Source organism: Schistocerca serialis, chromosome 3 (genome assembly GCF_023864345.2).
Source record: "Schistocerca serialis cubense isolate TAMUIC-IGC-003099 chromosome 3, iqSchSeri2.2, whole genome shotgun sequence".
Classification (NCBI taxonomy): Eukaryota; Metazoa; Arthropoda; class Insecta; order Orthoptera; family Acrididae; genus Schistocerca; species Schistocerca serialis.
In genome coordinates, this window is record NC_064640.1 from 379624699 (window position 1) to 379649760 (window position 25062).

Consider the following 25062-nt stretch of genomic DNA (forward strand, 5'->3'; position numbering starts at 1 on the left):
GAGACAGATGCACGGAAAAGATGAAAAGCAGTCTGCAAAGAAACTCTGTTGTTGTAGTCGTCAGTGTGGAAATTGATTTAATGCAGTTCTCCAAGCTAGTCTATCCTGTGCAAACCTCTTCATCTCTGCCTAACTATAGCCTACATCCATTTGAACCTGCTTATTATACTTAAGCCTCAGCCTCCGTCTAGAGTTTTTAAACTCCGTGCTTACTTCCATTACAAAACTGACAATACCTTGATACATTACCAAACTGACAATACCTTGAAGCCTCAGGATATGCCTTATGAACCGATCCATTCTTTTGTCAAGTTGTGGCATAAATTTCTTTTACCTCAATTCAATTTAGTACCTCCTCATTAATAATCTTTTTCAGATATGCTTTCCTTGCTATTCAGTCTGCATTGTATTTTCTCTCTACTTCTGCCATCATCAGTTATTTTACTGTTCGAAGAGTAAAACTCATCTACTACTTTAACGGCCGATTGTATAAATGTTGCCAACTGGAGGTCAATTTTGATTTTAGTTCATAAAATGAATTCACTTCACGAATTCACTATGTTGTATGACACTAAACTTTGATCAACTACACTCATGCTCATAAATTACGGATAATGCTGATACATGGTGAAAAAATGCTCTGGTGGGCGGTTTGCGAGTTTAACTCACCTCGGGGTATGACCACGCGGTGCATTTGACCTGCGGTCATTGCACGGTGGCGCAGGCAGCAGTCCACATACGCAGAGGTGTGTTGGTGCATGTCATAGTACGGTGCAGCGAGTAAGGGTGCAGACATTTTCAGATGTGCTACTGGTGACTGTGTGTTGAAAATGGCTCAAAGAACACATATTGATGACGTTATGAGGGGTAGAAAACTAGGGCAACTGGAGGCTGGTCAAACACAGCAGGTCGTAGAACAGGCCCTCTGTGTGCCACAAAGTGTGATCTCAAGATTATGGCAACGATTCCAGCAGACACGAAAAGTGTCCAGGTGCTACAGTATGGGATGTCCACAGTGTAAAACACCACAAGAAGACTGATATCTCACCATCAGTGTCTGCAGACGGCCACGGAGTCCTGCAGATAGCCGTGCTCGGGACCTTACCGCAGCCACTGGAACAGTTGTTTCCAGACACACAGTCTACAGACGACTGAACAGACATGGTTTATTTGCCCGGAGACCTGCAAGGTGCATTCCACTCACCCCTGGTCACAGGAGAGCCGTAAAGCATGGTGTCAAGAACACAGTACATGGTCATTGGAACAGTGGTCCAGGTTATGTTCACAGATGAGTCCAGGTATAGTCTGAACAGTGATTCTCGCTGGGTTTCCATCTGGCATGAACCAGATACCAACCCCTTAATGTCCTTGAAAGGGACCTGTATGGAGGTTGTGGTTTGATGGCGTAGGGGGGGTATTATGATTGGTGCACGTACATCCCTGCATGTCTTTGACAGAGGAACTGTAACAGGTCAGGTGTATCGGGATGTCAGTTTGCACCAGTACGTCCATCTTTTCAGGGGTGCAGTAGGTCCCACCTTCCTCCTGATGGATAATAACGCACAGCCTTACCGAGCTGCCATCATGGAGGAGTATCTTGAAACAGAAGATATCAGGCAAATGGAGTGGCCTGCCTGTTCTCCAGACCTAAACCTCATCAAGCATGTCTGGGACGCTCTCAGTCGACGTATAGCTGCACATCTTCAAACCCCTACGACACTTCAGGAGCTCCGACAGCCACTGGTGCAAGAAGTGGGAGGCTATACCCCAGCAGCTACTCGACCACCTGATCCAGAGTACGCCAACTCATTGTGCAGCCTGTGTACATGTGCATGGTGATCATATCCCATATTGATGTCGGGGTACATGCGCAGGAAACAGTGGCGTTTTGTAGCACGTGTTTCGGGACGTTTTTCTCAACTTATCACCAATGCCGTGGACTTACAGATCTGTGTCGTGTGTGTTCCCTATGTGCCTATGGTATTAGCTCCAGCTTTGTGTAGTGCCACATTGTGTGACACCACATTCTGCAGTTATCCTTAATTTATGAGCATGAGTGTAAATGAGGTTCGCTGTTGACCTAAATTAGTATGAGACTTGCTTGGTAACACTGCTGAATCAATAATGTGAAATTTTAGTTTCTCCTGCAGTATAAAATGTTCAAATAATTTACCCAAATGGAGCTGGGTGATGTCTTTGTCAATCACCAATATGTCAACGGGTGTACACCTTGTCATTTTCAAGGCACAGATGCAATGAGAGAATGCTGAGCAAGGAAATTTAAAACCTCAGAATGCAGAGTGTTGATTATCACACTCCAAACACATATATTAGTCACACATTGTACATACATAGTATTTATTGTTAAAAGTTTTGTACTGTAATGATGGAGGAAAATAACCTGAAGAAACTTCTCAATCTTCTTCAAGAAACTTCTCTGCAACAATAAAAAATCTAAATTGTTAGATCTCTGTTAAGCAGACAAAATGACACAGAATAATTCTCAGCACTTAAGGCTCTATAACAAAGAATGCTGCCTATCACAGTGGCCCATAATGCTACAAAATAGCAAGAGCCATATTCACAGGAGATGTGGTTTCAAAACATGGTGTTATCATAATTATCTTTACAATGAATACTGCAGACATATAGACAATACAACATTCAGCAGCTGAAAATTCATGACTACTAGATGTTAGCCATTATGTGGTGTGGCAAATTTGACTATGAGCACAAACTGTATGCATCACATCATGCTTTCAGCTGTTTGCTGAGCACAATGTGAAAATAGATATTACAGATCATTGGCCATGGATTTATGTGGCTTTTTGAGAGAATGAAAGTTTCAATAGTTTGCAGGTTTTAAAACATTTGTTATTCAGCTCTAAATAAATTACTGACACAGAGAGCAGCAAAGGTATACATATGTTTAGGTATAGCTGTCATCAACCTGATGGTTGGTTTGCCAAGGACAGTGGCATACTGGGCATGTTTCTTTTGAAGGTAGTATGCCCTTACCTTCCTAGGTCTTTGAACTGATTTACCCATCCGGATATATGGGAACCTACAGTTTAACATGGACTCTCAATCATGATGCACCTGGCTGATTTCATTTAAAATCACCCAAAATGAAGAAATCTCATTGCCATCATGTCACAGATATTTGTGAAAATTTGGTGTAAGAAACTGCATAAATATTATATATAAAAACAAAGATGAGGTGACTTACCGAACAAAAGCGCTGGCAGGTCGATAGACACACAAACAAACAAACAAACACAAACATACACACAAAATTCAAGCTTTCGCAACAAACTGTTGCCTCATCAGGAAAGAGGGAAGGAGAGGGGAAGACGAAAGGAAGTGGGTTTTAAGGGAGAGGGTAAGGAGTCATTCCAATCCCGGGAGCGGAAAGACTTACCTTAGGGGGGAAAAAAGGACAGGTATACACTCGCACACACGCACATATCCATCCACACATACAGACACAAGCAGACATATGTCTGATGAAATATGTCTGCTTGTGTCTGTATGTGTGGATGGATATGTGCGTGTGTGCGAGTGTATACCTGTCCTTTTTTCCCCCCTAAGGTAAGTCTTTCCGCTCCCGGGATTGGAATGACTCCTTACCCTCTCCCTTAAAACCCACTTCCTTTCGTCTTCCCCTCTCCTTCCCTCTTTCCTGATGAGGCAACAGTTTGTTGCGAAAGCTTGAATTTTGTGTGTATGTTTGTGTTTGTTTGTTTGTTTGTGTGTCTATCGACCTGCCAGCGCTTTTGTTCGGTAAGTCACCTCATCTTTGTTTTTATATATAATTTTTCCCACGTGGAATGTTTCCTTCTATTATATTAAACTGCATAAATAGAAAGAGATAAAATATTTTTTTTTTCAGTTTTTTTAGATCAAAACTGTAATCAGGGGGCCACTTTGAAATGTCTGGCATTTTCACCATCTGGCATCAGTACAAAAGGTAGGTTGAAAGTTTTTAACTACTATAACTCCCTTATTTATAAATCAATTTTATTCAGTTTGGTGTCATTAGAAAGATAAAAGGACCAACTATATCACTAAACTATAAAAATGCTGCAACTGTGCACACAAATATGTGCAAATATGTAATTAAAGTCATTTTTCAATTTTTTATTTTTATTTTTTTACAAACTTCATGAATTCGTATCGTCAAAATCACAAGTTTCACCATTTTAAATTTTGTCTCAAAGAATTCCTATTGTCATACATTTCAACATTAAAAAAATCAGAAGGGTGTTTGTTCTGTTTAATCATTTAAAACAGAAAGAACATAAATAATAACATACACAATTCATCTTGTGACTCTTACCTAGTGGTCACAAATGATAATCAGTTCTCATAAAACACATACATAAAATTCTAAAAAGCATTCATTCTTTCAAACAAGTTTTCAATGGACAATATTATGCCTGATTCAAAAGTATATAAATGACCAGTACTTGTGCTTGCACTAGGAGCAGGCAAAGTCATTAAAATGTTTTCATAACGTATCCAGCAAACATCAGTGTGAAGTGGCCATGAATAACTCGAGGAAGGGCCACTTGGACTCATGAACTTGACTTTTGCATCTCTGTGTTCTTCACTTATCTCTAGAATTTTTCCAAGCCACCACTGGTTATCGTAGATAGCTGCAACAAATGTTTCTTCTTTAATTGTGTTACAGGCAGCGTTTTGAATTCCAAGAGGAACTTGAATGAATTTAGTAGATGATGAAACACGCTTTATCAGCAACTTGTTTTCATTCTGTAGTTTGACAAAATGATTCACTCTTGTCCCAGGAATGGTAGAACCAGTCTCATATTGTTTTTGTAACATGTTTGTTAACTTTGTTATCTCCTCTGTTGTAACATAAAAGATTTCTATTCCTGGAACATGAGTTTTGGCAAATGTAAACAGATCTTTTTTACTCAAAATGCAACTGTCATATGGACACTGTAAACTTGCTCTTGTTGCTAAACATTTAATAGTACCACCAACTCCATCACATGCATTTTTGCCATGACTAGTGGCAAAAAAATTCCATTCTGCAGTTACTCCAAGATCTTGCTGGGGATGGCACAAATTTAAAAAGTTCTTAAAGTTTTTTATATAGTGCAGAACTGCCATCACTGAAGTACATAACATGCTGGATGTGTGGTAATTGTTCCAATACATAAGTGAGAGCAGTTTTCTGGAAAACGTAGAATGTGTTTGTATCATGCTGCAAACAGTCACTTATACAACACAAAGACATTGACTTAATGCAATCATCTGTTTTAAAGTACACCACAAAAAAAGATGAAGAGTGACTTGAATGTTCTGCCAGTGAAATCCTTGTGCAGCATCCTGAAGCAAACAGGTATAGTTCTCTGTAAAATCCACTATGATGATTCATGTAGTATCAGGGAGGGTTTCTTTGCTTGATTTGAAGTAGTGACTGTGAGATTTTGATACATAATGATGTTGTGTTAAGTTTGGAAGTTTTTGCATGAGATACTCAACAAATTCATCAGTCATCTTCATTAATGTCTCCAGTGTAGGTCGATCAGTTTGCATCCATTGTTTGAATACAACATTTTCACAATCGTGTAGGGACTCCAGCTCCATTAAAAAATTGCATAGTTCATATTCGTCAGGACACAGAGAACAAAATGGCTCTGAGCACTATGTGACTTAACTTCTGAGGTCATCAGTCGCCTAGAACTTAGAACTACTTAAACCTAACCAACCTAAGGACATCACACACATCCATGCCCGAGGCAGGATTCGAACCTGCGACCGTAGTGGTCGCTTGGTTCCAGACTGTAGCACCTAGAACCGCACGGCCACTCCGGCCAGCTCACAGAGAACAGCGATGCAGCGTGCACTCCTCGTTTTCCAGATTGCACACAAGTTTCTGTAGAAGTTCAGTGTACTGTTCTTTCACATGTGCAGCATGCACTAACAGTTTTACGCTTTGGTGATACGTGCATACACATATGTTATGCATTCCCTGACTGTTTACAGTAACACATTCTTTTGACCCAAGTTCACAAAATTTAGTAAACCCAATTTTATCTTCAGGATATTTTTTTCTCTGAAAGCTAAGTATACATCTTTCAGATTATGTAAAATTAGTCTTTTTGTCTTATACACTCTTTTGCCATTTTCTGAAGGGACTGACAGACAGTCTTTTTTATTAGCAGAAATGAGACTTATATCATCTTCACAGTAAAAATTATGGACACATTTTTCCACATCCTTACCTATTCTGTTTCCCACTTTATAACTCCCTTTTGACAAAATACCATCTTATTTTAGCAATACCCTCGATTTCTTTACCATGTATTCAGTAGTGTTAAAAAACATTTTGATTTTTTTCTTTACTCCATGAAGCTGGTGCTAAGGTAAGTATTTGTAGTTTTTCTTTAATAGAACTTCTGTTGAATTTCTCTTTAAGTTTTTGAATTAAAATATTACAGTCTGTACATTCAGCACTGCCAGTTTCTTCAGACACATTTTTCACTGGAACATGTAGCACTTCTGATGCTGTTTGCTGTAATTTTAAAGCTAAGCGACGAGACTGGGATCGAATGTATTCTGGGCATCTGTCTTGTGCTCTCTTGGTAACCTTAAATAGCGAAATTTCAAGTAATTCACAACTTTCATTCAGTTTTTGAAGAGCTGTAGATGGATGTGGTGTATATTCTTGATCTTTAACTTCACATTCATCCATCCCTGAAAGGTTATCCCCATAGGAGATAAAATGTCCTTACGGCATGTTATGCACAGCTTGGTACCTAGGATGAGTCCAAGTGTTTTATATTTCCTTGCCATGGTTAAAGAAATAGGTTCCAAAGATTTCTTAGCAGTCTTTTTACCATGTTTCTTAAAAGGGTCACAGCAAATTCTATGTTTGTCTTCAAATGTTACCAAACAGAGCCTTTTGTGAGGAGAACAAACACTCTCAATATTTTCACAGGTGCTTCTTAGCTTCAATAATTCAATATCAGCTTGATTCGCGCTTGACATATCTATTAAATCTATCTCTTCACCGCTACTACTTTTCTTCTGACACACAACTGCTGACACAAAACCTAATAAAACATTTGTTTTCCATTGGTTTGAAGCTTTTTCTTGTTCTCTAATTACCAGACAGAATGGCTGCTTATGTAAGAAGCACAAAATCAAGACAAAAAAGTCATTCAGATATATAAAGTGCACAGACACACAAAAACCTAACACACACAGCCTGTGTTGCATGTGAGTGTTGCTGCTAGACTGAATTTTTCATTGTTGTTTCATGTATTGTTAATCAGCTATTTGAAGCAATTAATTATTACAGCATTATTGAAAAAATATAAGATCTAACAATAGAGGACATACACCCTTTTGATTTTTTTTATGTTGAAAAGTATGTGTGCCTGCATGTGGAGTAAATTAATTGTATTCAGTACACAATACATCTTAAAAACAGAATGACTTTTTAGTAACATTAAAATAAATGCACACTAACACAACTATTAATATCTTCTTTCTGAAAACATAAGGTTCACAAGGATGAAAAGAACAGTAACAAGAAACAGAGGTGTTTAATATCTCAAGTAGTTATTTTATTTTGAAATCTTCATAAAAAATCTTTTATATCACAGATATCAGAAACTTTGATTTCATCATTGATTACACTATGTGATGCACGTGCAGAAAAGAGTAAGAAATTAAATATTTACACTTATTACAAAAATTATTTTACAGTGAACTTGCCTCTTGATTAAAAACTTTAAAACTGGTACGAATTTCATTGCCCCATCAGTTTTTTTGGAGCCCACATTGAGGGTGTACCTCTGCACAGCAGTGGTTGAGTCTTATTTTATCCAATTTTTAAAACTGGAGTGGGAGGGGTTTTACCCGTCTCTGTTTTGGAATCGGCATTGGGAATGTTTGTATCCGAGAATGTTGAGGTACCCCCCTATCTCTCCACATCATTGCTATCAAAATGTACAGACCACCAACACACTTACTTAAGAAATCCATAATTCCTAAGAAGTAAGGAGTCAGTACTTGCAAAAGAATTGTCAGCTGATGCAGGAATTTCAAAGAAAAAAATCCCAGTAGCTTCACTAAATGCAGAAGCCCTGTTAGTACAGTAATTAAAAGCACTGTTATAAAACAAACTGTTTTACTAACATTTTCTGTCGTCAACTCTGAAGTTATTCTATTTACTAGATTTTTGGCAGTTCCATAACTGAAAAAGTCAACAAGAATTGACGAGACTGATCTCAATGAGTTGTCCTCTTCCAGTTCATCTTTAGTTTCATTACCACTATGTTTGTCCTTTCTGTAAAAGAAAACAAGTTTTTATTTAAAATATCTCACTGAAATTGAAAGATCAGTTTATACTGATAGATACACTTTTTTCTGGTTCCAAGAAAATACATGATAAATATTAAAAAGTCGACCACGCAAAAGAAGTGACTATATCACAAAGCCCCTTTCCTTGCCTATGTATCACATTCTGATGTTACAGTGATAGCAATAAATTAACTGATGCTTCACCAAGTTTCACAGCGTTTATATGCAAGTTGTTATTGCCATTTCTGTATTTGATTTTTGATATAAACTGTTTTGTGGAGCCTGCACTAAGGGTGTACCTCTGCACAGCAGTCGTTGAGTCTTATTTTGTCCAATTTTTAACACTGGAGTGAAAGGGGTTTCTGGTTGAATAAGTTCTAATGAATTTTTTTTTAACAAATGAGAATAACAATATCCTGCCCTAACCATTCAAAAAAACTTCATGGGAGAACTTGACTCACTTTCCCTTTCTTTATAATTATCTGCAAAATGTGCTAGTCTACACACTTCTTAAGAAACATATCACATAAAAGTAAGAGGCCAAAGACTCTTCATCCAAAAGAAAATGCAGCTCTTAAGTTTATGGGACAAGGAAAAGTCACAGCAGCATGTATACAGTAATCACCAAAGGCTGATGTGTCATCTCACCAGAGTAAAATTTCATGGTCTGTGGACAGCGTCTTATTTGGCTTGATACAGGTACCCCACAGCTACACCGCTGGTTTCACATTCTAATGCCTATTGTTCCAGAAACTTCTGAGCAATTTAAAATTGTCACCTGAATCAAGTCTTTCACGGGCAATCCTTTTACTGACTGAGCTATCTGGGCATGACCCACAATCTGCTCTCACAGCTTAATTTCCAACAGTACCTCTCTCCTAGTTTCCAAACTTCATGGAAGTTCTAAATACATTGCTGGACCAGCACTTCTACAAGAAAGCTTGCTGTGAAGAAATGACTTGGGGGAGCGTTTTATCTTTGATCAACCATTGCGTTCCTTGCAGATTTTACAAGATACATGAAACAGAACACAGACAGAATCCCTCATGCCTGAATGGGCCCAACACATTTAGGTGAGCAGTTCACCATGATGCTGACTGATAACAAAAGTTTTACATATTTTTAACTATTTTTGCCATTTGGAGTTTCAGGTGTTTAAGCTACGATCTCTGTGGTTGCTGGAGTGCACAGAGAATTTATGCTAACAGAAAACTAGAAACACTGACCAGCTCACAGCTCAGGAAACCTGGGTTCCACAATTCTGTATACATCCATATATCACTGAGTTGCTCTAGGTAATCTGCAGTGTTGTCACTGTGTGATAAAAGAAGACTTCAATATTGATAAGTCAATGATGTGGGGCAGGCAGTTTGTCTCATATTCAGAAGTCAATACGTACTGAGTAACCAGCTGAATGGTGGTCAGAACAAGGTGGTCATTTCTCCTTTCCTTAGTGTTATATGTGCAAGTTTTCCACCATTAAGTGACCTCTCTGTTTCCTAGTGCTCTAACAGTAAATGCAGCATGAGATATGCACATTGCTCAGTGAAGTCTAAATGTTCATTCTGCATTCTTTTTGCTGCAACTGATCCAATATTTAGGGTGCCCTCAACCACTACAAATGTTGAAACTTCCTGCCAGATTAAAACTCAGGCTGTATACATGAACAAGGAAAAAAAAAAAAAAAAAAAAAAAAAATCCCAGATTTTTCCTGGTTAAAGATACACTTCCTCCCGGGTAAAAATACACTTTTTTGTGTTATGTGACAGTATACTTTCCGTCAGGACTGTAAAACTTATCAATCCTTTGAATGGTTATGGTTTTATGCAGCAGTGTAGAATTTCCCAGCACTATAGAAAATGAAACTCATTGTAAAAAACACGATTTGGAAAGATCTTTGATGTGCAGTAACATGTACACTGCATATTTTCGTATGATTTAAATCTGAATTCCACTAAACACCGCATGTTACTTTCTGAAGCATCGAAATCCAGATTGTGATGTGCCTTTGTAAGCCAGTCATAGCTCATCTCACGTGATCTTGCCAGACGATGATAGCGGATACGGTTCCAGACTGGAGTGCCTAGAACCGCTCGGCCACATTGGCCGGCAAATGAGAGTCAAATGCTCTGTGATTTAAGAAATTTATCATACATTCTTGCAGATAGTTCATCCTGCGTAAAAGGAAATTTACTTTGAAAGTAACGCTTTTCAAACTGCCATTCGCAATATTTTCCCAGCGACCTGTTAGAAACAGGTTTGTTCCAGCAGTTGCCAGAGTGTCAGATAGACATCACTGGGCTTGCGCAGCTACGATGATGTAGGAAGCTCGTATGTTCGTTCATATGTGTAAAACATTAAAAGATCTTAGATTATGTCATAAAAGAAATAAGACCTCAGAGGCTACTCCAAAAGCATCAGAATTTTGTGAACCAAACTAAAATGCATGATCTGGCTTAAAGTGCACATTTGTATGTCCAGATTCCCAATGAATTAGGCATTGACAATATAGCAGGTTTTCAGTGTGCTTTCCGGGATGTAAATTTTCTTGGAGCACTGGTATTGTATTATCTCATGTTTGGTTCTTTATTATGGCATTATGCCATACATACTAGAAGCTGAAAACGTGCACTTGAAATACTGTGAACAGTTGAATCTAGCCAATAGTGTCGAATTAAACACTTCATTTCAAATAAATTGACTGCCTCAGCGGAAATGATTAATAAAAGCAAAATATCTGTAGCAAACCGACAAAAAAAACTTCACTGTCCAGCAAGGTGATTAATGCTGTTGTTGTTGTGGTCTTCAGTCCTGAGACTGGTTTGATGCAGCTCTCCATGCTACTCTATCCTGTGCAAGCTTTTTCATCTCCCAGTACCTACTGCAACCTACATCCTTCTGAATCTGCTTAGTGTATTCATCTCTTGGTCTCCCTCTACGATTTTTACCCTCCATGCTCCCCTCCAATACTAAATTGGTGATCCCTTGATGCCTCAGAACATGTCCTACCAACCGATCCCTTCTTCTGGTCAAGTTGTGCCACAAACTTCTCTTCTCCCCAATCCTATTCAATACCTCATCATTAGTTATGTGACCTACCCATCTAATCTTCAGCATTCTTCTGTAGCACCACATTTCGAACGCTTCTATTCTCTTCTTGTCCAAACTATTTATCGTCCATGTTTCACTTCCATACATGGCTACACTCCATACGAATACTTTCAGAAATGACTTCCTGACACTTAAATCAATACTGGATGTTAACAAATTTCTCTTCTTCAGAAACGCTTTCCTTGCCATTGCCAGCCTACATTTTATATCCTCTCTACTTCGACCATCATCAGTTATTTTGCTCCCCAAATAGCAGAACTCCTTTACTACTTTAAGTGCCTCATTTCCTAATCTAATTCCCTCAGCATCACCTGACTTAATTAGACTACATTCCATTATCCTTGTTTTGCTTTTGTTGATGTTCATCTTATATCCTCCTTTCAAGACACTGTCCATTCCATTCAACTGCTCTTCCAAGTCCTTTGCTGTCTCTGACAGAATTACAATGTCATCGGCGAACCTCAAAGTTTTTATTTCTACTCCATGAATTTTAATACCTACTCCGAATTTTTCTTTTGTTTCCTTTACTGCTTGTTCAATATACAGATTGAACAACATCGGGGAGAGGCTACAACCCTGTCTTACTCCCTTCCCAACCACTGCTTCCCTTTCATGTCCCTCGACTCTTATAACTGCCATCTGGTTTCTGTACAAATTGTAAATAGCCTTTCGCTCCCTGTATTTTACCCCTGCCACCTTTAGAATTTGAAAGAGAGCATTCCAGTCAACATTGTCAAAAGCTTTCTCTAAGTCTACAAATGCTAGAAACGTAGGTTTGCCTTTCCTTAATCTTTCTTCTAAGATAAGTCGTAAGGTCAGTATTGCCTCACGTGTTCCCGTGTTTCTACGGAATCCAAACTGATCTTCCCCGAGGTTGGCTTCTACTAGTTTTTCCATTCGTCTGTAAAGAATTCGTGTTAGTATTTTGCAGCTGTGACTTATTAAGCTGATAGTTCAGTAATTTTCACATCTGTCAACACCTGCTTTCTTTGGGATTGGAATTATTATATTCTTCTTGAAGTCTGTGGGTATTTCGCCTGTTTCATACATCTTACTCACCAGATGGTAGAGTTTTGTCAGGACTGGCTCTCCCACGGCCGTCAGTAGTTCCAATGGAATATTGTCTACTCCGGGGGCCTTGTTTCGACTCAGGTCTTTCAGTGCTCTGTCAAACTCTTCACGCAGTATCATATCTCCCATTTCATCTTCATCTACATCCTCTTCCATTTCCATAATATTGTCCTCAAGTACATCGCCCTTGTATAGACCCTCTATATACTCCTTCCACCTTTCTGCTTTCCCTTCTTTGCTTAGAACTGGATTTCCATCTGAGCTCTTGATATTCATACAAGTCGTTCTCTTATCTCCAAAGGTCTCTTTAATTTTCCTGTAGGCGGTATCTATCTTACCCCTAGTGAGATAGGCCTCTACATCCTTACATTTGTCCTCTAGCCATCCCTGCTTAGCCATTTTGCACTTCCTGTCGATCTCATTTTTGAGACATTTGTATTCCTTTTTGCCTGTTTCACTTACTGCATTTTTATATTTTCTCCTTTCATCAATTAAATTCAATATTTCTTCTGTTACCCAAGGATTTCTACTAGCCCTCGTCTTTTTACCTACTTGATCCACTGCTGCCTTCACTACTTCATCCCTCAAAGCTACCCATTCTTCTTCTACTGTATTTATTTCCCCCATTCCTGTCAATTGCTCCCTTATGCTCTCCCTGAATCTCTGTACAACCTCTGGTTCTTTTAGTTTATCCAGGTCCCATCTCCTTAAATTCCCACCTTTTTGCAGTTTCTTCAGTTTTAATCTACAGGTCATAACCAATAGATTGTGGTCAGAGTCCACATCTGCCCCTGGAAATGTCTTACAATTTAAAACCTGGTTCCTAAATCTCTGTCTTACCATTATATAATCTATCTGATACCTTTTAGTATCTCCAGGGTTCTTCCATGTATACAACCTTCTTTCATGATTCTTAAACCAAGTGTTAGTTATGATTATGTTGTGCTCTGTGCAAAATTCTACCAGGCGGCTTCCTCTTTCATTTCTGTCCCCCAATCCATATTCACCTACTATGTTTCCTTCTCTCCCTTTTCCTACACTCGAATTCCAGTCACCCATGACTATTAAATTTTCGTCTCCCTTCACAATCTGAATAATTTCTTTTATTTCATCATACATTTCTTCAATTTCTTCGTCATCTGCAGAGCTAGTTGGCATATAAACTTGTACTACTGTAGTAGGTGTGGGCTTCGTATCTATCTTGGCCACAATAATGCGTTCACTATGCTGTTTGTAGTAGCTTACCCGCATTCCTATTTTCCTATTCATTATTAAACCTACTCCTGCATTACCCCTATTTGATTTTGTGTTTATAACCCTGTAGTCACCTGACCAGAAGTCTTGTTCCTCCTGCCACCGAACTTCACTAATTCCCACTATATCTAAATTCAACCTATCCATTTCCCTTTTTAAATTTTCTAACCTACCTGCCCGATTAAGGGATCTGACATTCCACGCTCCGATCCGTAGAACGCCAGTTTTCTTTCTCCTGATAACGACATCCTCTTGAGTAGTCCCCGCCCGGAGATCCGAATGGGGGACTATTTTACCTCCGGAATATTTTACCCAAGAGGACGCCATCATCATGTAATCATACAGTAAAGTTGCATGCCCTCGGGAAAAATTACGGCTGTAGTTTCCCCTTGCTTTCAGCCGTTCGCAGTACCAGCACAGCAAGGCCGTTTTGGTTAATGTTACAAGGCCAGATCAGTCAATCATCCAGACTGTTGCCCTTGCAACTACTGAAAAGGCTGCTGCCCCTCTTCAGGAACCACACGTTTGTCTGGCCTCTCAACAGATACCCCTCCGTTGTGGTTGCACCTACGGTACGGCTATCTGTATCGCTGAGGCACGCAAGCCTCCCCACCAACAGCAAGGTCCATGGTTCATGGGGGGGGGGGGGGGGGGTGATTAATGCTAATAACACATATTATCCTTCAGTAATTATGTGAATGTATTTTAATTCACTTGATAGCTACTGGCCACAGAAATCCATTCTGTTTTTATTTGACTTCAGAGCAGTACACAAAGAGGAAACAGCAAAATTACTTAATGTAAACATGGGTCAGGTAAAGACTACCCACCTCCCCACTACAACTCAGATTGCTCTGCACATCAGCCCCGGATTTACGATATTTCTGAACCAGAGCAATACTACACAGTGCCCCCACCCCCTCCCCCGAGCGTTTGAGATAAGACTTTTAAAAAATATGTTCATTTTGCAGCACACATCTATCTGAAGTGTCTGATACATAAAACATATATGTTTGAGGACATGTTACTTTGTCTTAGGTGTGAAAAAGAGCAGCGCCAAGCCCCTTCTATTGCATCTCACTGAATTTCGTTCTGTGGAATTCAAACGTGTATATTTTGTAATGGATGCCATCAAACTATATTCAGGACAGGTTTTAAATCCTATCCCTCTTAAAAAAAAAACCTCGCAATTAATACTGGATGAGATGATTTGTAACCAGGAGAACAATAACTATTCAGAAAATTTGCACTTTTTAATCATCTTGTGGTGCAGTTCTTCTTGTTGTTTCCAGGCTTGTAACGAAAATGGGATGAGAAGTTCCGCCTAATGCAAGACACCTCTTTTTCCTGTTTTGTTTCACCCATACATGTTTCAGCACATTTGTGATATCGTCAGTGGGCTTAATTTTTATTTTTAACTTACATGATGTTATTGTCCATTTATTTTAGTAACTATTCTGCTACACAATATACAACTTGTCATAGTTTTTAAGTTGTGGTGCGTTCTCCTGTTCTGTTGGCGAAGTAAATAGGCTTACTTTATGGCATATGGTTACTTAGCACTGCACTTTTTCGATTTCTCAAAACATAGGCAGAGTTTTTGCTGCTATTACGACCTGTGGTCACTTGGCACTGCACAAATCGAAAAAGTGCAGTGCCAAGCGACCATTGGTCATGAAGTAAGCCTATCTACAGCAATGTATTTAGAAGAACTTCCATGAAGTTTGGAAAGTAGGAGAGATGTACTGGTGGTAATTAAGCTGTCAGAGCAGATCTTGGGTAATGCCCAGATAGCTCAGTCAGTTAAAGGATTGCCCATGAAAGACAAGGTATGTTCTGGGGAAAAAAGTAAAGTTAAAGAGACCTCTAGTGGAAAGAGAAGCAACTGTGTGAGTATCAAGAGCTCGAAGGCAAGCCAGTACTAAACAAGAAGGAGAAGTTTGAAATGTGGAAGGAATAATAGAGGATCTATACAAGGGAGACAAAAATGAAGACTACATTACAGAAATAGAAGAGGAAGTAGCTGAAGTTGACTTTGGAGGTAAGATACTGTCAGAAGAATTTGACAGAGCACCGAAAAACCTCAGTTGGAACAAGGCCCCTGGACTACATGATAATCCCTCAGAATTATTGAGGTCCTTGGGAGGGCCAGCCATTACAAAACTATTCCATCTGGTAAGCACGATGTATGAGTTACAAAATACCCTCAGACTTCAGGAAGAATGTAATACTTCATATTCCAAAGAAGGCAGGTACTGCAACATTTTTTGCTGTGATTACTTGGAGTATAATAGGTTCTGTGTTGTGTGAGGTGCAAGGGTGTTGATGCCATTCCACCATTGTTGAGGAATTCTTTCACAGACAGAATTTAAGTCTGGGCTATGATCTAATGTAGTAGCAGTCTGACATTATGAATCAGCAGGGTATGAATAGTCTCTGCAAATTCTAGAACTGTCTGCCCATCCTTGCCATTGCATTCCAACTCGAGACTTTTCTCGTGAATATTGCGGTAGCCTAGAGGCAACGGCCATATTACAACATTGGGGGTTAAATTAACAACACACTGTGCAAATGCTGCATAGAATCTCAGCACGACACTCAGTTTGGTGAACCTGTTGTCATTTTTGGTTCTCCCCGTCTTAAGCATGCTGCACATTAAAAACATCTTCAAGATAGATTAGATTAGATTCAGTTTTTGTTCCATAGACCCAAAAAATGAGATGATTCTCATGGGTGTGGAACATGTCAGAAAAGTATAACATAAGAACATAAATCATTTGAATATAATACTTACTACCCTGATCATTTATCAGGAGATTGTCGAAATACGTGAATACAATACGGTAAACTGGAACGGCTAGTACTTACAGAATTAACACACAGTCAGAATGAAACATTGTTATGCACTATTAATAACTTTATCATACACAAAATACCTAATCTTGACTGTTGTGGCCAAGTGCTGTCAAATCTGAAATATAATAGACATTTTTACTTAAGCTAGCTTAACAGTCTCTGTTAAGTATTCATCTATAGAGTAGGAGAAGTTGCCTATCAAAAAGTCTTTCAAACTCTTTAAACCATGCTTTAGCTGAAAACAAGTTTTAAATTGTTGCTGGCAATTTATTGAAAATGCCTGTTCCTCAATATTGGACCCCTTTTTGGGCAAATGTAAGTGACTTTAGGTCTTTATGTAGATTGTTCTTATTGCTAGTATTAATACTATATATCAAGCTATTGGTTGTAAATAGAGGTATCTTATTTGCAATAAATTTCATTCAGAAATAAATATACTGGGAAGCTGTGGTTAGAATACTAAGTTACTTCAACAGGTTCCTACATGATGTTCTTGAATTTGCATGCTAAATACTTTTGCTTGTTTTGATGAGTTACCCCAGAATATGATCCCGTATGACATAATAGAATGAAAGTAAGCAAAGTATCCAAGTTTTTTTTAAATATATTTATATCTCCTATATCTGACATTACTCTAACTGCAAATACAACTTGTTTATGCAATTAAGCAATTCTATGGTATACCCTTCCCAACTGAATTTAATATTGAGGTGTAATCCCAGAAATTTAACACCGTCAACCTCTTCGATCTGCGTGTCTTCGTATGTTATACGATGCTGGAAGGAAATCCCTTACAGGTTCTGAACTGCATATAGTGGGTCTTGTCAAAGTTTAATGACAGTGAATTAGCTTTAAACCATTTATTAATGTCAGTGAAAATTTGATTAGGAGCTATTTCTAAATCTGTACTTGACTTGCTACTTATTGTAATGTTTGTATCATCTGCAAACAAAACAAACTTAGTATCTGGAAATGTAACAGACGAGAGGTAATTGATGTACACAAGAAGGAGCAATGGACTCAAGATGGAACCTTAAGGAACACCACATTTAATTAATTCCCAATCAGATGAAACTGACTGCTTACTGCACAGGTATTTCACAATGACACCCTTTGTTTCCTGTTACATAGATAAGACTCAAACCATTTCGCATCATTGCCGGTGACACCATAATATTCTAATTTACTTCAGAGAATGCTGTGGTTCACACAGTCAAAGGCTTTTGACAGGTCACAGAAAATGCCAATAGCCTCTAATTTATCAGCTAATGAATTAAGTACATTCTCACAGTAAGTGTAAATAGCTTTCTCTATATCAGAACCCTTAAGAAATCCAAACTGTGACTTGGACAATATATTATTTGCAGTCAGATGCTTAAGGAGGTGCTTGAACACAACCTTTTCAAATATTTTTTGAGAAAGCCGGCAAAAGTGAAATTGGTCGATAGTTTGATGGTATCTCTTTATCTCTCCTCTTGTAATGAGGCTTAACTTCAGCATACTTTAGCCAGTCTGGAAATATTCTGTTGGTAAGAGACTGATTACACAAATAACTTAAGACAGAACTCAGCTAGCATGAGCACTCTTTGATTAACTTTGTTGATATGTTATCATACTCACTAGAATACTTAGACCTGAAGGATTTTATGATGGATGCTACTTCTTTGGGAGACGTGAGTGTCATTTGCATTTTACTGAAGTTTACTAGTGTCGGCTACTCCATTCCACTGTTCACCGAACCTGATAACCTCAAGCTGTCAGTAACAGAAATGAAGCACTTGTTTAAGAGGTTTGCAACACTACATGCACTTGTTACCAAAGTCTCATTTATTTTCAGAGCTATCCGTTTCTCATACAGTTTTTATTTTGTAATTATCATTTCAAGCTGCTTCGATTTCTGGATTACTTGCTTCAGTATTTTCCAGTATTCTTTGTAATTCATTACAATGCTAACATCAGAGCTGTTCCTAGATAGTAGATACAGTCTCCTTTTTGTCCCACATGATATCTTTATTCCTTGTGTAATCCATGGTTTATTTTTTTACTTCTGTCTGATTTGAGTTACTTACAGCGGAAAACAATTTTCAAAAGTGGAGGTAACTTTATTAGTGAATGCTTTGTATTTTCCATTTGAGTCAGAAGTATTGTGAAGATCTTTATCAAGTTCATGTCTGAGCAATTTCCTGAAATTTTCAATTTTTGACTTATTTATTACCCTGCTGTACTAAGATTTAATAGATTTTTTATCCCGACAAGTTTCAAAATATAACATGAGATGCTATATGTCATGTCATTTTTTCAGATAGCTCATTTATTATTGGTTTTGTGATATGACCTCTCTCCCTAGATTTGTTTATAGAGATATTATCAATAGCAGTCTCCAGAGCGTTTATGTATCCTAGTTGCAAAGTTCACAGCAAATTGAATGATAGTGTTACTGACTGCAATAATTGTTCACTGATAGAGCTTTTCAATAAATCCACATTAAAATCACCAGCAACAACTATTTCCTTGTTTTTTACTGAGAGATGGGACAACAGGGCTTCCAGAGTTTTTATGAAGAGGTTAAAATGTCCTGAATGTGATCTGCATATACTTACCATTATAAAGGACTTATTATGAATACTAAATCTGTTGCACAAGCTTCTAAGTGCCGCTCCGAGCTAAATTTATTAATATAAATATTAATATAAATATTTATTAATATAAAATATATAAATATATTAATATAAATATAATGAAAACAGTTTCTGACAAATGTGGCAACTCCTCCTTCCTCTATATTTTCTCTACAGAACTTGGATCCTGTAACATTTAACATATCTATACCAATGGTCACATTATGTTCAGAGAGGCTGATTAATATTTACTGATTTGCTCAACTCTAATTCTTCAACACATATAAGCAACTCATTAAGCTTAACCCTTCATCCTCGAATATTCTGATGCAATAAGGATAACTGATTTTGTGCACTGGCTGAGTTACAACTCGATGAACATAATTTTCCTGTCATGTTTTGAGTATCTCTAATTTCCATCAGGGACTGTCTGCATGAATTGTATACATTAAAATTTGTTTTCTGGCTGCCTGTTTTATCAATGTGAATATCATTTTCAGCCTGTCTCTGAACATCGTTTGTTTCTGTCCTCTCTACCCTAAGAAAACTGCCCTTCTGTCATTTGTAACCACTGGTACTTTACCTCATGTGACAGTTTTCCCTTCCCTTTCCTGTTGAGGTGAGGGCCATGCGCAGTATAGTCCCACATGCTGACAGAGTCAACAGGAACCACACTGATATGAGACCCCATACCTGATCCAAGCAGCTGTTCCACCTCTAAATTAACTCTCCTAACAGGAGAGTTTAAATGAGGCTGGTCATGGTGCCTCAGAACAGACATGAGCCCAATACCAGTATGTCTCATTGCTGAAGCTATCTTTACCAGATCACTCTCAATTGAATAATTAGGGTTCCTATCTATGCTGTTGCCTGCCCCACCCACTATTACCAAGTTGTCTTCCTTTGTAAAGTCTTTGCAAAGTGAACCTACATCCTCTATCATCTGACCCAGACTTGCACTAGGTTTAAAAAAACTTGTGACCTGGTAACCTGACCCTAGATCAGCCTGCAACAGTTGGCCCACAAACTACCTAACAACAAAACCTTACTTTCTTCTTCTTCTTCTTCTGCACAACTTTTTCTGATTTCTTACTTTTCAAACACTTTTTGAAAGTTTGTTGTGTCCTGTCTACCCCTAAATCTATTGGTGGCACAACAGTTTCTAACAGTGACAACAGATCAAACCCATTTTCCACATTCACAACAACACTGTCTGAGAAAGTCCAATTCCTTGTCACTTCCTATGTCTCTTTTCCCTTCTCCCCCTTAACCTTTCCAGATCTTGTTTCTGTAGTGTTGGCAGAAGAGCGCACACCGTGTTACTAGAGGAGGCCGAAATGCACGTGTTTTAGCTCACGCAGGCTGGCGTGAGGAGTGAAGAACTATACTGACAAGAGGTCTGGAACATGACAAGGAATTAGAATTCAGAAAGTGGACGTAATTAGTTTCATACTTAACTTTAATCCATTAATGATGAACGTCTCTCTTGATGGTACATGATTCACAATATTATCTGTTCAGAATAGTAACTGAACATGGCGCCTTGCTGGGTCGTAGCAAGAGACGTAGCTCAAGGGTACGCTAAACTATCGTCTCGGCAAATGAGAGCGTATGTAGACAGTGAACCATTGCTGGCAAAGTCGGCTGTACAACTGGGGTGAGTGCTAGGGAGTCTCTCTAGACTAGACCTGCCATGTGGCGGCGCTCAGTCTGCAATCACTGATAGTAGCGACGCGCGGGTCCGACGTATACTAACGGACCGCGGCCGATTTAAAGGCTACCACCTAGCAAGTGTGGTGTCTGGCGGTGACACCACAGTTTCACTTTATCTAGTTCTGCCTGAAGGGCAGCAATCTTCTCCTACTGTTCCACTATCTTCCTATCTCTACAGCATATCCTACACAACCAATGAGCCTTGTTTATTTCCCCAATTCCCACGCTGCTACAGTCACCCACATGAAAGAAACTGCAACCCTCACACCACACCCTGGAACTAACAATCCTATGGCACGTCACACACTTCTCACTCATGGCAAAGAAATTTTAGCTTTAGTCTAAGTTAAAACAAGAATAACTTCCTAAGCTACTCAATTAATATATTAAATTTCTTAGCAAGTTTAGGCTGAAAGTTGGGATACTAATTCAAAACTTTTGGAGAAGGACATGAAAGGAAAGCAGTCATTGAGAAGGGAGTGAGACATGGTTGAAGATTATCCCCCATGTGATTCAATGTGTACTTTAAGCAAGATGTGAAGAAAGCCAATAACAAATTTGGAAAGGTTCAAGTTGGAGGACAAGAAATAAAAACTCTGAGGTATTCCGATTACACTGTAACTCAGTGAGTAGTGACAAAAGACTTGGAAGATCAACTAAACGTAATGGACAATGCCTCAAAAAGAGGTTGAAAGAAGAACACAAGCAAAAGTATAACAAGGGTAATGGAATGTACTCAAATTAAAGCAGGTTACGTTGAGGGAATTAGATTACGAAATGAGACACTAAAAGTAATAGATGTATTTTGCTATCTAGACAACAAAATAAGTGACAATGGCCGAAGTAGAGAGGATATAAAATGCAAACTGGCAACAGCAAACAATCAGTTTCTATAAAAGAGAAATTTGTTAAAATCAAAGTAAAAATTCAAATGCTAGGAAGTCTTTACTGAAGATATTTTTATGGATCCCTTGTATGGAAGTGAAACATGGAAAATACACAGTTCAGACAAGAAAAGAATAGAAGCTTTGGAAATATGGTGCTACAGAAGAATGCAGAAGGAGGAGGATATTAGTGTTTAACGTCCCGTCGACAACGAGGTCATTAGAGACGGAGCACAAGCTCGGGGGAGGGAAGTATGGGGAAGGAAATCGGCCGTGCCCTTTCAAAGGAACCATCCCGGCATTTGCCTGAAGCGATTTAGGGAAATCATGGAAAACCTAAATCAGGATGGCCGGAGACGGGATTGAACCGTCGTCCTCCCGAATGCGAGTGAAGAATGCAGAAGATAAGAATGATGTAGTAGATAACTAACAAGGAGGTAATGGATCGAATTAGGGGGAAAAGAAATTTATGGCACAGCTTGTCTAGAAGAAGGTACAAAAAATTCCATTTACTCTTCTTGGTTCATGGATGACATATTTTACTGTGTACATGAAATGTATTTGCAGTTTTGAATATGGACAACCATCAGCCGTGTAATGGAATGACGACAATGAAAATTTGTGTTGGACTGGGACTCTAACACTTATCGTGAGTGGTCGCCTTACCATTTGGCTATCTGAGCATGACTCATAGCCAGACCCAAATTTCAATATGTCATCAACAATGTATTTAAAACCTGCATTCCTACATCCATTACGCATATTCCCATACACGGGAGACATTTTACTTGAAAGTCATTTGCCCGGTGTCAGCACATAAATATGATATTGCATCATAAATTGGAATAACACAAGTACTACAATATCATATTTTACTGTGATCTGGTTTCAATATCACTATGTTCCAGTCAACGCACAAGACAAAAATTGGCCACCTGAAGATGGAGTGGCAAGTGATGCAATGACATACAGAGGAAAGATGTAGTAATTCAGAGGGATGGGGGAGGTTTGTAGCACTGTAGTAGTTGATGTATGTGACATGGCTTAGTATGGTCCATAGCTGCTTCAAGTGTTGTTAAGATAACTAAACCAATGCGGAGCTTCACAAACCCTTAAAATCCAGGTCTTTCTGACCCCCACCTCCTCCCTCTCTTCCATCACATAAATGCATGTTAAGTGCCAGCAGCAACACATTCATATTTTGAACTGCGAGCCACTCATTTTCCAACAGTACATTGTTTTTCTCCTAAGCAGTTTGGCAACAACATGCACAGTAGAGGAGGGGAGTAGGATGGGCTGGTAACATATCAGGCCATATTATCTCTGTAAGATTTGGAGTCAGCATGCTCATTTAAGTTAATTTGTGACACATCCCAGCAGAGCATATCAAACAATAATATCATTTTATTCCATCATCTTTCTGGCATGCATGCAGGACAGAGTATGTCTTCTGATATTTTGGTTGTTAATTGTACAGCCATCTTCAAGGTGAGTGCTCAAGCATGTCTATTTACATGCTGAAAAGCTAGAACCTCTCAATACAATGGTATACTGTGCAGTGAAATGCACATTGTCACAGATAAAACTATGCAGGGGTCACAGATAAGACCACTGGAACATCATATACAGTTTAGTAAGCACCTAGTCAATAAATCCACAGTGCTTGCAAATTATATGATTAATTATTAAATTGGTGTCAGGTGCCGAATGCCACGCAGTGAAGATTCAGAACAATAATTCTTCTGATGTTGTGAACATGGAGTGAGTGATCCTCCCCATGTCAAACTAATACATCCAAAAATGGTAGACAGCCATTCTTCTCCCATTCCACGGTAAACTTTATTTTTCATCAACTGAATAAATACACTCAAGAGTCCCCATAAATTTATCCTCATTTTGAGGTCTAAACTAGGACATGTGTCACCACTGTAATTCTGGCACACAGCCCTTTTAAAAACTATAGATAAGTGCTTTTTCTTCAAAATCCTCCATAAATAAATCAACCATCAGGTGTGAGAGAGTATGGTGACAATGATCACATTTACCCATAAAAGGTCTCAACAACAGGGCTAAATATTTAGTCATTCAATAAGCAGGTGCTTCAGTCTTACCCACTATCAGACTGAAAGTCAATACTTTTAGAATCTGCTACAAGTGTGGTTTATGATTTCCAGTTTCCTCTGAATCAGTGTTTTGTTTCTGTGTACCTTTGTGGACCTTGGGAAGGCCATATAACCCAGGAGGTACTGAGCTGTGCCCCTTCAGTCTGTTGGTAGCCTCCTTGGGTACAAAGCTGGAGTTCAGGAGCAAAGCAGTTTTTCTTTGAACATGGGTAGTGTTGTCCTTGTTGATATTACAATATGTAGACTCATCGAGTAGGTTGTCCACCTTCTCTTTGTAAACACCAAAGCCATATCATTATCTTTATCTGCAGGAAGATCCACTATCTGAGAATAATTTCAGAAATTACAGAGTGCAGCTCTCTCAGACAAGGATATGTTGCTTTTTTGTGGCTGAGATCTTATAAGCGCTTGGCATGCATCAAGGGGCATTTCCTCAGCAGCATCACCAGCAGTTTTCTGACAGATTCTTCCATTCTCTGATACAATATGTCAGTGGCGTGTGTTTCAGTGTAGGAGTAAAATTCAAACACTTCCCTAAAACAACTTCCATCACATTGTCTGGATTGTTATTTGTTAATTTAAAAACAGAACATTTAAAAGAAGTTTGTTGCTGTTGCAGAATAACAAAGTGGTATCTGCTTATCTTCAGATGTAAGTGATGTAACTCTCCTGTGATCAAATCCAACTTTTAATGGGTATACCCAGTTCCCTCTTTAAACAGTGTCTAGCTTGCTTTATGAATAATTTTATTTGCAGAAGCAGTCTCCATGAAATGTACCATTTTGCTAAATTCAAAGTAGTTGTTTCACTGATTGTTCCACAGTGCCATGAAATTATGGTGACTGAGGTCAGGCAAGACCTGTTGCAATTATTACACCATGAGCAAACTGTACAAACATCTCTCACTGGAAATCAATTTTGACCTCAGTTCAGATCATGAACCCAGTTAACAAATTCATTATGTTGTGTAACACTGAACTAGGAAAAACTGAATTAAGTTCACTGCTGACCTGAAACAGCACAAGACATGCTCGGCAACACCCTTGAATAGCTATCAATATGATTATCACACTTCAACTGCAGTTGTATATC

At 38.6% G+C, this 25062-nt stretch overlaps 1 protein-coding gene across 1 annotated transcript in view; it reads right to left on the reverse strand.

Moving 5' to 3' along the window:
• Positions 1-7579: 7579 nt before the first annotated feature.
• The window catches only part of LOC126470214 (uncharacterized), an 83512-nt gene continuing 66029 nt past the window's right edge, over positions 7580-25062 (reverse strand). The window contains exon 4 of the mRNA XM_050097893.1: positions 7580-8326. Coding sequence (XP_049953850.1) covers positions 7870-8326 — 457 coding nt within the window. The 3' untranslated portion in view covers positions 7580-7869. The remainder of the gene's footprint in view (positions 8327-25062) is intronic.